Source organism: Falco punctatus (assembly GCF_963210335.1).
Source record: "Falco punctatus genome assembly, chromosome: 5".
In the NCBI taxonomy this organism is placed as follows: domain Eukaryota; kingdom Metazoa; phylum Chordata; class Aves; order Falconiformes; family Falconidae; genus Falco; species Falco punctatus.
The window spans coordinates 77,789,234-77,804,499 of NC_137584.1; the positions used below are offsets into that span (position 1 = coordinate 77,789,234).

The 15,266-nt window shown below is 41.2% G+C and overlaps 1 protein-coding gene and 1 long non-coding RNA gene across 3 annotated transcripts in view; one reads left to right on the forward strand and one right to left on the reverse strand.

The window, feature by feature from the left end:
- LOC308064307 lies at positions 1 to 13,740 on the forward strand. Of its 2 annotated transcripts, XR_013928332.1 has the most exons (3): positions 1 to 111; positions 5,151 to 5,215; positions 6,356 to 13,740. It is a non-coding gene; the product is annotated as an uncharacterized lncRNA (long non-coding RNA). The 2 variants fall into 2 exon arrangements; XR_013928331.1 differs by having other exon boundaries at positions 5,151 to 13,740.
- CYP39A1 (cytochrome P450 family 39 subfamily A member 1) overlaps positions 13,741 to 15,266 on the reverse strand; it is a gene marked incomplete at its 5' end in the record, with an annotated part of 27,165 nt that continues 25,639 nt past the window's right edge. Inside the window, one exon of the mRNA XM_080388546.1 lies at positions 13,741 to 15,260. Within this exon, the coding sequence (XP_080244672.1) occupies positions 15,189 to 15,260 (72 nt within the window). The 3' untranslated portion in view covers positions 13,741 to 15,188. The remainder of the gene's footprint in view (positions 15,261 to 15,266) is intronic.

Consider the following 15,266-nt stretch of genomic DNA (forward strand, 5'->3'; position numbering starts at 1 on the left):
CCGGGGAGTGGTAGGAACCAGGCAGCGGTTTGTGTCCTCGCTACTAGTGCGTGGCAAAGCTTCCGTCCCTCAGGGTGTCGGCCCCCCTACCCCGAGATGGGGAGGGATGGGGTGAGTGAGGTGGGGTGAGGTGAGGTGGGATGGGGTAGGGAGATATGGGGTGGGTGAAGTCGGGTGGGATGTGTAGGGAGATGTGAGGTGGGATGAGGTGGAGAGAGGTGGGGTGGACACCCACACAGTGCCAGCACACCTCGCCAGAGTTTTAGTGGCAAACCACCAACACACACACACACACACACGATCCCCCGGTGATTCTGTTAAGGGGCCTAACTGCCCCTGGGGGATGGAGCTCCCGAGAGCCGTTCCCACCTCTGACCACGGACAAGCAAGAGTTCCCTCTGGAACGGATCCAGTTCTCCATCTGCAGACTAACAGGTGAATAAGGTGTATGGCCCTGTTACAGACAAGGCTAGAATGTGCATTTGTAGGACTCTTGAGGGATGTCATGGTTACCGTGGCAAAAGGCTGATCGTGGTCGTGATTTTCAAAAGAAGGGAAAGCATTCAGATACCTCCAAGGCATGCTGTATTAAAGGAAGGGCTATTTTCTCTCTTCCAGCTGTATGTCCAAGACTGCTAAGCGTCAGAGGCTAATGCTGCTTTTGCGAAGTCTCTTCGCTTTGGAATGTAATACGGAGGGATTTAATCAATAAGGTGATACAGAAATGTAAATAGGTTTTTGTAAAGATGGCTTTGAAAATCTATAGAATATAATGAAGAGCTAAAAGACTCCCATATAATTATCAAATACCCTATTAAAAAATCCATGGAAGGAATAATTCTCCATTAGTTAAAAATATATTAACAAACTGTATGCTATTTTTAGCTGCACTTTCCAATAGTAGCAGAAAAAAATGTTATAATTAGATCAATACTGTATCCCACCTCATCTCTGCAAATACCAAAGTCCAATGCATTGTAGATTGTTGTTATACTTGCAACAGAAGAGTTTCTTCCTGCTCCCATTAACTAAGGACTGACTTATGCCTTGATGCATATCTGGTTTAGACACCTTCCAGTCTTTCTTCTTTGGTTCTGCTTTTACTTTTTAATACATTGTAGGTAACAGATAGTAGTAACTATTATTTCTTGTTGTTTTATCTTTGTGCCTGAAATACAAATCCCTGACCATGATCTTACTGCTTTAGGCACTGTGCAGAAGAGAAAGCAAGCTATGGAACCAAAGATGTGTCAATATAAGCTAATCAGGCTTTATATCAAACTATATGCTTGTTGTTTTGGTCTTTGTTTTAAATATTAAACCTGGTAGGATATCTTCCTTGGTCTCCATTTACATGCATTCCCTTTGCATGATGTTGTATTTTAATATTCTGAGTAGGAAGAGCACCCACCGTGCTTTTTCTGTCCTACACGTTATACAATTTTCTTGTGTCTTTTCATCCCCATACCTCCTAACTGTGTCTCATTCATGGTAGCTAGTCTCAAATCTTTTTCATATTGGGAAGAATGTTTTCATTGTGATGAAGTTGCCCTAACATATGCATTCCTTGCAGTAAAATTGGAGTCTCTACAGTTATGAAAGCAAGCTAACCCTTGTTCAGGAAAGATCAGGAATGCATAAGTCAGTACTTTGACTTGTACATGCATCCAGACATTATTGCTAAGATGAAGGGGGAAAAATAACCAAATCCCACCCTTTGCAGTAAAAATGTCTTTCAAATGAGAGAATAATGAGAATGGCACACTTGCAGGGTTTTTAATATTCCCTGTTGTAAGCATTGAAGATTTATATTAGTAAAGGTCACAAAATAATATATTTATTTAGACATGGAAAAGTGGTGCTGCAAAAATAAGAGAGTGAGAGCAACTGAGAGTATGTTCTTCTTGGAGTGGCAGCATTCACCCACCTAGCCTCCGGTGCTATTCGGGCAGTGCAGCCTGAGTAGGCACCCTGTGCTTCCTAAATGCTGTGGGCATCTTCCCACAATCCAAGTAGTTGTAGAGTGCCAAAATCTGGAGGAAGCTGAAATTCTGGAAAGAATACCAAAGGAGATGATAAAACAGCTGCCACTTGCAAGATTTGCAAGCAGTGCTGTAGGCCTGCTCCCACAGAACTGAGGGGGAGTTTTGTTACTGATATCTCAGAGCACAGGCTTAGCCCATCTGATCCAAATCCTGAGCTGCTCATTATCTTCAGTCTGCACCTGCTTCTTATCTACAGATTTAATCTGCAAGCAAAAGCGGCCTCTCAAATGTGCTGAAGCAACCACGGTGAATTTCAATGCAACTAAAGTACCCTAACTAAAATACTCTGGCCTCCTATGTTAGGCTGATTTCTGATCATCAGAATGCAAACACTGACTCAGTCCTGCACCCTTTGCAGGAGCTTTTGTGACAAAGTTTTCTCTTTTCAGAAGAAATGAGTAATGTCTCAAAATCTGTAGATTCTCAAGAAGTGGACACCGCTTCTTTTACATTCCTGTTCACTGGGATAATCCCAAATTCTTTGGCCAGATATGGATTATGATTTCTTGCAAATGGCTGAGCCTGGAGATTAGAGGATAAAGCAAGTAAAATTAATGTTGACTACCTCAGCGTTACCATACTCTTGATTATTTCTGTTACTTTTTTAGAATATAAAACCACAGTTGGATCCACCTAGCACTGTATCTTGTTGCCAGCAGCCAAGACTGAATGCTTAGTAAAACAGCATAAAAATAGACAGGTATTCTTCCTCTATTTACCTTGTAATTTTCCACCAACTAATGAGGTAGGGATTTCTGGAACTCATTATCCAAGCTACTATGCTTAACAGCTGCCATGTTCCTGTTCGCTAGGAGTTTGTCTTAACTCATTTTGAACCCATTTGTGGGTTTGCTTTCCACAGTGTGCCATGCCATGATAAGTCTTCACTGTGTAAAAACAATTCCGAGTCTTCCTCACTTGTTTTATTAAGGGTTCCTTTGTTATAAAGGCAGTAAATGAAATTTCTTTTTTGATCTTCTCACCACCATTATTTTCCAGACTTTAATTGGATTTCCCTTCAAGCTGATGTGGTTTTCTCTATTTCCAGTGTGAAACTTTATCTCCACCTTCTCTATCCTTTCTAATTTTGCTAGAAAGCGCTGCTTTCTTTATAACTTTATTTCTCATAAAATTACTATTGAATTTTGCTGGATCTGGAATAGGCAAGAGCTGTATGGCAGAGGGACTCAGAGGAACTCTGAGCATATGGGCAATAAAGTCCTATGACTTTGGGGGCCCCCTCATCAGCTAAGGGGGGAACTACTAATTCTTAACATTGTTCCCCTTTGTAATCACTTCCTAGCCCCACACTACCATTTTCAGAGAGCTTTCTGCTTCAACCTCTAGATCTCCTGCAGCAAAAGTGATACTAGAACCCGTGTCTATGTATGTATAGTAAGGGTTATTTTTTCCCATGTACATTACTTTGCACTTATCAGTCCTGAATTTCATCTGTTATTTTATCACCCAGTCACTCAGTACAGTGAGACAACATTGCCTCGACACCTCTTCACTTCCATCCTGTATGTGTGTAGCAACTGCAAAGCAGCTTAGATGCCATGTATTGCAGATGTTTAAATAAAATGTGCAAAGCAAAGGCTGTCTTTTTTTGTCTTTTTTTCTTTCTTTTTTTTTTTAATCTACAGAGCATTTTGCGCAGTTCTGGGTACAAGAATAGTAATTGCACAAATGAAAAATTGCTGCAGAAAAGGAGCTTATCCTTTGCTTGCTGTAGAATTTCAGTGCCTGTAATGCCCTTGGACATGATACTCCATGAGCAGGCTGATCATGGAGCAGGGCTATTTCCTTCTTTGGGGGCTTGGAGATGCAGAGAGGCACATGTTTCAGCTGTACACAGGGATGCTGGTTCTTTCCAAATCTGGTATATGGGGGTCAGGCAAGTAGGGAGAACCTGTCGCACCTCTCTGGGAACCCCTCAGCTCCCAGTCTTGCAGTGGGACAGCCCCTGTGTTTGGCTCTTTTGCTTTCTGGTATATCTCTTTTGTTTCTGAGCATCTTCAGGGTGACAGAGACAGGAGTCTTGTGTTTTTTAAGGCAATGAGAACAGGAACAAAGTGTCTTCACATTTTCCATCCACTTCTGAGAGTGAAAGTTGTCTGAAAAAAAAAGGTTTTGATTTGACATTCCATATCTAACATAAAGTCCCACAAAATAGAGCTTTATTACCTTACAGCTAACCCTCATTTTTGAAGAAAACATAAATGCTATGTCCCAATTTCTGGTTAGGGAATATTTTTAACCAAGAGGTGTTTTCTTAGCCTAGATGCATGGTAGATCAAGGGGGAAAGCGGGTTTTGTTGATTTTTAAAACAGTCTCCTTTTCAAGAAAGAAAAAAAAAAGTATTTTGTTCTGTAACAAATAACATCCTTAAAATACAAGTACAGTTCTCTCAAATCTGAAATATTATGGCCAGATTTAAATTCTCCTATTTGAATGAGGATCCTGAAAGACAAGGATTAAGATTATTGTTTGCACCTATGGGCTGCCTATTTCTTCTTGGCTATCATCCTGATGCAAAATGAAGGCAGTGCTGTGTGAATCCCTGATTGTGAATGTTTCTGCTACCAAAGCTACAAGCATCTCATGTTGTGAAATAGAGGGATGACAAACTGCAGGTGTAAGATGTCAAGGAAACTGATTTCCTTGTTTCTTTACAAGATTGTCTTTTCCTCTTGATGTCCTTTTCCCAGTGATCTTCTTGCTGCAGAGTTTTAGACTGTTTGTTTCATGACTGGTTCGCTAAGGTCAAGGCCTGTGCAAGCTACTGTGCAAATTCCAACGCAGTCTTGGAGGTATAGTCACAATTAAACAGCATGACTGATAATGGCAGCTGAAATTCCTCAAGAATGAACTGTGGTTTGCTGCCGTGTGTTAACAAGTAGAAGCACTTGGTTTCTAGGATTTATCCAATCAAATTACAGGAAGCTAAAACATCTGGCTTGTCAAAATGATCATAAGGTTATAGAGGGAATGACAAAGAAGCCAGACAAATAAAATCCAGGAAATGAGCACAGTTTAACCAGAATATAAGTTCATCTCTACTGCCTTACCTTTCTGATGAACTGAATTCTTTCTTTTTTTAGACTGAAATTCTCTGGGAAGGAAACTTCAGTATTTGAGGAAGTGCTAAGCATCGTGATGGTATTTAGTAAGTAATTCTTACCACCTCTCCTGCTGTTTCTTAGACTTGTGATGAGAATTATTAGAAGTGACTTGCCCATTGTGACCCAAATGGAAATAAAAAAAAAATGCAATGAGCCATAGCTATGTAACCTCAAGCCAAACGCTTCAAACTCATGTACCTAAATATAGACACCTAAATAAATGGCCTGATTTTCAGAAGCACTGTGCAACTCAGAGTTGTAGGTGCTCTGAAAAATCAAGGTGCTTATTTTGGTATCTAAATACAGAGTGAGATGGATATATTATTTAATCTGCTTCAGAATGTAAACAACTAAGAAAAAAAAGATATTAGAAATACTATTTTTATATGTTCTAAGAAGAAGGCCACAGAGGGTAATTAACTGCAAGCCACAATTTACTCCTATATAGCAAATAGCCTTTTCTCTTTAAGTCATAAGGATTTATAAGGAGCTGCCTGTGTTGATTTCTTGGAGGTTGTTATTTGTTTAAGCAATCTTCTAGTTTAAACACGTTAGCCAATTAGTATATATCCTGAAAATAGTTGCTACAACTAAATGAGTCTCTTTCTGAGTTTCAAAAAAATCCTGGCAAATCTTCAGGTAGGTAATGAAGTGCAAGACTGAACTCCATAGCACTGAAGTAGCTACACCAGTAACTCCCAGTGCAATCCCCTATTGTTTCTGAGTCTTTCACCAGTCCTGGTTGGTATAAACAAAATTGAAGCAACATAAATACTTTGTAACACATTTGCATTTTGATCAACTAAGTGAAAAAAACCCACCTGTTTTGATACCAAAAGTGACTTTTTTTGAAAGTGACTTTTTGTGACTGTGGACTTTGTATAATTACTGTTTATTAGTTGTTGAGAAATAGAATTTAGGAGCCCTAGTTCTGAAGCAGTGCTAGATGGGTTTGATAGAGAAGTCCATTGTACTAGATTTCTTTGCCTTTTATTTATCTTTATCCATTATAGAGATTGACACAGAAAGGCCTTAAAAAATGTCAATTAAGGAGTTTTGTTTATATTGAGAGATCATAAAAAAATAATTTGTTTCATTCTCTTAAAGTGTGATCCATAGTTTTAAGGCGTTTTGTGTTTTTCTTTTCCTTCTGAAACCTTCATTCATTATTCTGACACTTTCAGGTGACTTTTGAAGGCATAATTGGAATATCATTGGAAGCAGAGGATTGTGAATGATGAGTTATTAATCAGCATGTGATGCCACATACACATTCAGTTCATAGAAAATAAGCAGCTCAAGCAGGTAAGTAGCAACTGAGATCGTATTTTTGTGCCTGAATTGTGCCTAGAAGTAAAAACGTACACACATGGCCTTTTTCAACACTAATACTAAGACATGTTTTGTTTAGACGCATTATGTTAGTGTACGCTTATATGTATTAGTATTATTTGTATATATTATGGCACTGCTTTTCTAGAAATATTATCAATGATTGACACTTGGCCCCTAGATGGTGCCAGTGCCTACAAACTGCCAGCACTTGTGTGAGGTGAGCACTGGAGATGGCAAAATGGAAATGGTCTTCATGACACAGATATTCTTGGGCAATCATAGCTTCCATGACACAGAGTCATTGTGGCAGAGCAACCTCTGAAGAGTGTCTTTCAACACCTGCCAGAGGGAAGTCTTTATCCTTTCCTCCTGCTCCCCCAGCAGTGTGACAGAGCTCCAAAAGACATAGCCAGTCCATCCAGGCATTATGTCCTATTGGCACTGATCTGCCAGTCTTACCCTTGCAGTGTTGCACTCCACCTTTAAGATGTTCAAATGTTTGGCAGCCTGGATATCTGAAAACCCTGAAGGAAAGGGTAAGCTGGGTTTACAGCTGAGCTGGGAAGGGGGAAAAAAGACACTAGTGATGTTCCCAAGGAGGATGGAACAATAAAAGGAAGTTAAAAGGAGAAGGAGAGAAGAAACAGGGCCTCTGCTCTAGATTCTGTCCTTGGGCTGCTCCAATGCAACCTCTGGAAGAAGCTCACTGTGCTGTGAATTGTGTAAATCTGCAGAAAGAGCCTGTGCTAGAGATGTCCCCTACAGACAAGTGCATCAAGACATCCAGTGGCACTGCATGCTCCCAGGTTGTGAGATGCTCAGAATCCAGAAGGTAGGACTCCAGCTCCCATCCTTTGCCCAGCTTCCACCTTCAACCCCTGCACAAAGATGCCAACACTGGTGCGTCTCTGTGTGGAGCGATAAAGGTATCTTGCGCAGCTCAGTGCTGTCAGGTGTGGTAGCTCAGGGCAGATGCCTTAGTGATTGCAGCTTTTGCTATATTCTGTCGCTTGGATTTGTCCTGGCTTGTGGGTACGTAGAGAACTCATTACCCAGTTTGTTCCTACAGACCCATATGCCCACACATGCAAACTGCGCCTGCCCACAAAGCCTCTGAACCAGAGTGCAAGGCCAGAGTCTGTAAGAAAAATTTAGCAGGGCTGAATATGTTGATTAAAACCCAAAGGACAGAGCATAACCATCTCCTGCTGATCCAGGCCTTTCTATTATTTTAAGGGAACAACCAGATCATTATGATGAGACTGGCTTCTAACAAAGTGATGCTTGATTTCAGTTCATGTTGCCAGGTTTTCAGATAGTAAAACATTTTTTGCTTTATTTTTTTCAGAAAAAGGAACTCCAAGCCTCAGATTTAATGCCTGAAAATGCCTTTGTAATCATCCTTTTTTTATCTGTGTATTATTCTAGTTCTATAAACAAGCTTTAAAACAGTAAATGATAATACCAAGATTTGGACAGGAGAGTCAAAGGCAGTATCTTGAGCTGTAATTAATTATGTAAAGACTAGAACTTCTGAACTATCTCACACTGCTTATCTATTCATTTTAACATGGGAATCACACTCTGGCAGCCATGTCATGATACTGGAAAGCATTTGATTTTCTTTTGGTATCATGTAGACAGAAGGACACACTTAGTGGTTTTTTGAGCAATGACAGTTTTCAGAATAAAGGCCAGATAAAAGGCCAATGCCTTGAAATTGCTTCTGGATCTGTGTCAGCAGTAACAAAGACCAGCACTAAACCCACTGAAACGTTTGTGCTAAATTCAAAAGTCAAGTCTAGTAACAATTGAGACCTTTGACATGACATTGACAGAACCCTATCTTCAGCTTGAAGCATACTTTACTAGTGCAAGACCCCACAGCTAGAGGAGTCTGGAAATAGAGTACCGAAGGACTACATCCATAGTACATCACTTGGCTCTTACTTGAGTCAGATGTTCACAGAAATCACTGGTAATTGTTTCTGAGCAACGACCCAGGGAAAAGTGAATGCCCAGTCTTGCCATTCCCTAATTATATGTTGTAAAGAATCCTTGGCTTTAGGCTTCTCTGGCCAGCTGTGATTACCTAATCTGATGTCTGCTTTGTGTAGGGTATTATACCCTCAGGAAAGATGTTTTCTGCCTTTGTAGACTACCTAAAAGTTGCTTTCTGGAAGTGGAGTGCCTGTATAGAGAATTTAGGTCTTCAGACTTCTCTGATTTATGTTTTGCAAATTCCTGAAAAGAAATCAGGTAGCCCTTCCCTCCTTTCTCCACCCCAGGAATACACACACACCCCACAGCAAAAGCTTCTGTTTCACAAAAATGCCATTTGGTTTTCAGGATTATTAATATAGAAATGTAATTTCAGTCCTTGGTAAAACAGTTCCATTTTCTGACCTGCATTTTTACCTCATTTCAGGTGGGAATCTGCTCATTTTCACTTCAGTCAGCTGCAGAAAGGTACAGCACGCTCCAAAGGCCCATCTGTTATTGAACTTTGGTATCCTGAGCCTGTGCTCAAGTCACTTCTGAGCATTCCCTTTCTTAAGCTAACCAGATTGACTCCAAGGCTTGGCAGGTTTAGCAACATTTTCATCAACTTTCTGATTCAGCTCTGATCTCTCTCAAATTTATCAGCAGCCTTTTCAAGTCACAGCTAGGGCGGTTACAGTGCTATCAGTAGGAGATGTAGCATCTCCTCTCCAGCACAGTTATTCCCGTTTTCGTATCCAAAATCCACGTTATCCCCTTCAGGTACAGCATCTCACTGGAGCTTGGGCCCAGTTGTTTGCTCATTTGCCATGACTCCTTCCTCACTTGTCCTTTTCAAAGCTGCAAAGATTTAACAGTAATAGTTGCACCGTACTTGTAGGTTAAACTCTTTCAATGCTTGTTGCTCCAATACTCTGCTGGTACTTGGGAAAGATGATGCATCAAATTTCTAACGCAGTGGAAGCAGTCCATAAGTGAAGACGCCTGATACAGCTTAGGAAAGGTAGAGTGTAGATGTAGCTCCTATCTCACTGGTAGCTGCTAGACAACCTTATAGGTAATGCTTCACCATAGTCCTTGGCTTTATGAAAGGATGTTGTCTTTTTACTTAACAAGAAACTTGTCCATAGCCTTTAAATTCCAAGCTTTACATTAAACCCAAAATATTTCTGAAGAGTCTGAGATACAGCTGTTTCTTCAGCATCTTAAAAAGTGTGAACTAAGAGGCTTAAAATCTTCTGAATTTTTCAACTGTAACTCTAGAAGTAATGTGATTTACCAGTTACGCAGATATGACAGTTCCAATTCAGGAAAGCGCACAGCTCATCCGAAGTCTTACAGACATCCATTACTATCAATACGCAGGCTTGACTGCTCTGACAGGTATGAGTAATACTTACAACTTTTAATCCATACAGTCTTTGCAGCAGTGGGTAATTATCATTATTACCCCAACGTATAGAAGAGGAAACTGAGTCACCGAGGGATGAAGTGATTTTCCCAAAGAGCACAGTGAGTCAATAGGAGAGCTGGCAATAGAGTGCAGAATTCCCTGCGTTATCCATTGGAGTCCTCGGATAATATCATTTTATGAATGCTTTATCTTTGTGAAGACTTTAGGGCTATAATTATCTTCCCAGGACTCTCATGGAAACAAGATATTTATAACTCCATTAAGCCCTTCCTAGTAATTTTATGATCAAAGTGAAGAAAATAAATAATGCTGTGCCAATCAGTTGCATGTCCAATGTCATTCAGAATGGCTACATGATGAAAGCTTCTCCTTGGTTGTTTCAATTAAACGCTTGCTATCTTTTGAATGCCTTTCTCGTGTCTAATTCCCCTTCCACTGCATACCGCTGGAGAGGAAATATTTTTTGCCATGTGATGAGCCACACATTTAGAATGTACCAAATAACTGGGAAAGATGCTCGCTGCCAATAAAGCCTACTGGTTTATGCTATAAATGTGACCGTGAAAAGAAAATATTTTTCCTAAAAGCCCTTAACGTTTGCCAGTTTCACCTAAAATGAGCAAAGCTCCCTCAGTATTTCCACTAACCCTTGTATATCTTTAAAATTACAACACAGATGCCAAGACTGACTGTAACAACAGGTTAGTGACCAAGGCATTTGGACCCTGGTTCAGCAAAGCACTTCAGCGTGTGCTTAAACTGGAATCCATTCTTATTCTGCAAATCCATTTTAAGTGTTTGCTTAAAGCAAAACACATGCTGAAGTCGAGTTTTGGTTGGCACAGTGCTTAGGCACAGCACAGATCGAGGGCCTTAGAGTTAATTTCCTTTCAAAAGGAAGTCATTATTTTTAGCTTACCTCTCTGGCTACAGCTGTATCTTTTGAGTCCCCAGATATCTATTTTCAGGAGGTATATGTGCTAAGCTTAAACTTCTGGTTTCTGTGACAATCAGTGGCACAGAAAAGATATTGAATACCATTACTAGTGTAAAGAAAGAGACCACTTGAGATACTTGACTGCTAAGTACAGATGAGAGGGGCCTTCAGGGTTGCTCATTAAAGGGAAGACATAAAAGAAGTTATGATTATTCTGGGAGGTGGCTGCTGATATGACAGCTAATCTTTTCACCATGCTGACTGGAGAAGATTCACTTGCAGTAGGTCAACAATTTTAATTCAAAATGTTTAGATGAGTTTTCTGTCAAATATTTTATTTCCACAGGAAATGTTTATTTCAGGGAAAATGTTTATACTTTCCTTGAAAGTATCTAAAAAAGGTTTGGTTTCTGTGGGTTTTTTACCTGAAACTCCTCTTTAGTATACAATAAAATATTAAAGGAAATTTGATTTAAAATAGTTTTATTGCTCATTTCACATAACTCTAGATTTCCTCTCTCTCATTAAGAAGACTCCTACCATTTGTTTCACTGGCTTAGACATGGGAGTTACTCATCCCAATATAAATGAATACCAACATATAGTCCGGGCTAGCCCAAACCATGGGTTTTGCTCAGATAGATCTGGCCTATGGCATGTCTGGAGGAAGAACAACTGCATTTCTAAGATGTTTTTTGAGGGATGACCACTGCATTCCCTTTAACACGGACTTCATACAGAAGGTAGAAATACAAAGACAGGTCAAAATACATTTTTTTTTTTCCTCTATGGGCTTAAAAATCTCCTACTTCATACACCCTTGTGGTAACGGTGTGAGTAAAATCTCATTCTGACTCCTGCTACTGATATGCAGGAAAGGTTTCTAACAGTAGGGAGAGTCAGATAAGAAGACAAACCCCCTGTGGAAACTCAGCACTGCTGTATTTAAAAGCAAACTGGACAAACACTTGAAGAATAATTTAGATATTGTTAATCCACTCCTGAGGAGGGTATCATAATGACCTCCTAATATCTGTTTAACCCTGTCCCAGTGGGAAAAAACTTTTACTCCCCCAGAAGCTTCTGAATTATTTCCAGGTAGAAGACCCCACTTAACTTTATCACTTGGCCACCACATTGCTTTACTAACCCACCTCTGGTTTTTTCTACCTAGGGAAGTATGGCAAGTGCATGGAGCTGTTATCCACTACAGGGCTGTCGCACAGTGTTGGGATCCCAGAGTCAAGCCCCCTTCTCTTCACTTGCTTGTTTGGTATCTCTCTTGCTATTAAGAACAGGTACTTCTTCCCTGCCAAAAGCCTACACTTTAATAAAAATATGTCCTGCCTTTCAGGACAAATATTTTCATGACTGCTTCTAGACTACTGGGGCGTTGCTAAATCTAGTAGCCTGACAGAGACAAGGCTGCCACAGATCCATGTCCCTGGGTCCGGCCTGCAGTGAAGCTGCACATGGATTCCCAGCAGGCACATGCACAAACACGCATGTACAATACAACGTGTGCATGCCCTGAAGGCCCTGCTGGCCAACACAGAAATGCTCAGCACTCACACAAGCAGCACCAATGGCTTTGTCCTGCTCCCCTCTCTGGCAGATCAGGGCGAAGGTCTGAGAGTGCAAAATATATATAGAAATACACATATACATTGCGGATGCTGGTCCTGAATCCTTGCTCTCCCCGGTGGCCTCCTGCCCAGAGAAGCACACTTGCACACGCACATACAAATGGGTCTCAGTCAATCCCCAGATCCCACGGGTTCTGTGGCAGCTAGCCTGAATCCCCTTATCCCCCCAGCAGCCAGCTCCTCCACATACCTCAGCTTGGGAGACACACACTTCACCTACTTGCCAGCTAGACTGGTTGGATTTCTGGTAGTGATCACATGCTGACATAACGCACCCCTACAGTATACGCACCCACACTCCCTCCCAGCTGCTGGCACCACGGACCCATGGTCCCTCCGACCCATGGTCCCACTCCCGTTGCTGCACTCACACCCCCACACCCGTGTGTGCACACAGAGTCCCTCACCCAGGGAAAGAGTTACAAACAGAGCACAAGGAGAAGACAGGACAAGCTGCATTGATCAGGCACATGGCATAGCCAGACAAGCATGTCACTCAGCAGCCTGTGTACGTGCAACTAACCTTTTATCCCCTTAGCTCTCTATTTTTCCATGTTTGTTCCTCCCCAACACACGTTGATTCCTCCCATTCCCCACCTTTAGTTCTTCCCCTAAGCATTCTGTAAGGCTTGCGTGACCACAAGCTGCCCCTCTCCGGCATCCCACAAGGTGTCCCATACCCCCGGACAGTGTTCCCCCCCTCAGCGCAAAAGGTGGGAGCTACTTCTATTGCTGCTGCTGGGTGTCAGCCCTGGACATGGCCAGCCCTGGGAGGTGTTGGGCAGGGCATTGCTCAGGGTCCTCACTTGCTTTTGTTTCTGTGCTCCTCTCTGTGTGGGGAGGAATGTGTTTTTTATCACGTACCCTAACGTTGTCCACAGGCTGTTCTTGTGGGATGAAGAATGTAGCTCTCAGCAGAAACAGGATCACACCAAGTCTGAAAAACTCAGCAATATGCAGAGCTACACCGGAACTGTGACTGTGCTTAGGACAGATTAGAACCCAGTGCAGTGGTGTGTCTGTATGTCTTCACAGGTGGCTTCACATGCCTTTTATTGATTCCAACCAAATTGATGCTGACCTTCAGGTTATACTTTCCTTTATGGACATTTTACTTCAAAGCCAAGTTTCTCATTACAGAATTTTGCTTTTTTGAGTTACCTTTCTTGAGGGAAAAAAAAAATCACAACCAAAACACCCCCCCCCCCCAAATCAATTAAAGAGAAAAATGAAAAATGCAAGTTGAAAAAAAATTATCTTTGCAAGACTACAGGATACCTGAAAAAATATTGTGGTCGTTATCAAATTTTAAAATTAAAATATACACTTTTGGCTAATAACCACGTGAAAACCAAGAGAATAGTTTTCAGTTGTGGAAGAGATACTGGAACAGCAGTTAAGAGTGCCACTCTTGCAGAGTTAACAATTATAAGCTGAATTAGAAGCTGAACAAATAATTTTCCAGCCATATAAATCATTAAAGTTTGTTACATTGATGTATCCCTGACTGAGGTAAGCCAACCATGTAATGAAATATACAATGTGTTATTTTCCTCTGGATATCATTCCCATAGGTTTTACAGTTGTTGAAAGTCCATTTGTGGAGGTTTTTTTGCAAATACTTCTAAAATGATGAATAATCTTTACTTAAAAGACTAAAAATACATGCCAGCTATTATCATATATAAGATCTGGCAGCAGTTAAAATGTTGGTATCTGAACTTACCTGACAGCTTCTTCGAACAACTTTTACTAGGTGTTCCTTATAGGATTAAATATTTTTAATTTGTGCAATTTGTTCTATAAGTCATGTTAAAGGGAAAGCAAAAATGTTCCAGATATTAGACAACCCATCTAATGAATAGCAGTAGCTTTTCTTGCAGTCACTTCATTAGAAGCCAAACATCACGATCAAACTTTCATTGCATATTCGTGCAAGGACTGATTCTGAATCCTCTGGAGCAAGTAAAGCTCAGTAGAAGTTTTAGGTGCTCCAACAGAACAAGAGCCCAGTGTTTCCCATACTTGCAATTTTTCCATTACAAATGCATTTTATTTGCAAAAAGTTGGCACTGATTGTAGGCAGAGCAGGCCAGATGTTCATCTACCTTCACAGGCAGTGGTATGTAAGTCACGCTAGTTTATCATGGCTGTGGATCTGATCCGGAGGTCTGTGCTCAGCACTGTCCCGTGATTTGTGCACACCAGCACCAGGGAGCCATATGGAGTTACCAATCTGATTTCTTAGCATGAGGCACCACTTTGGCCTTGGTTCAAGGAGACCCACAGGAAGCAGCGACCTGGCCCAAGGGACCTGCTTTTCCATTGGTTCTAGCTTGACTTCCATGCAGGATTTCCAAACATCGCAGCTTTTTGTCCTGAATGTCTGGTTGGTAAGTTTAGTATATCAGATTTGCAAAGTCTGCGAATAATTGGCCCACAAATTATGAATGCAGCAGGAGAGCTTGATTTTTAAATACCAGGAGGTAGGCAAACAGGTGAGAAGCACAGGTACAGCTACACTGGTATGGCATACAACAATGCAGGGATGTATATAGCATTTACAGTCAAAATTAAACACTGTTAAGGCAGAGAACCTATCTGAAGATGTAGGATAGGGAAGCAGCTCAGTGGTCCATCCATCCAGGGGTGGCTGGCAAAGGAAGGTTAGTGCCAGGCAACTTTTATTCCCGGCATTTGTACTGGACCCAGAACGGTGCCATGGGTTGCTGTGTCCCCACCAAATGTAAAGGGCTCTGCAA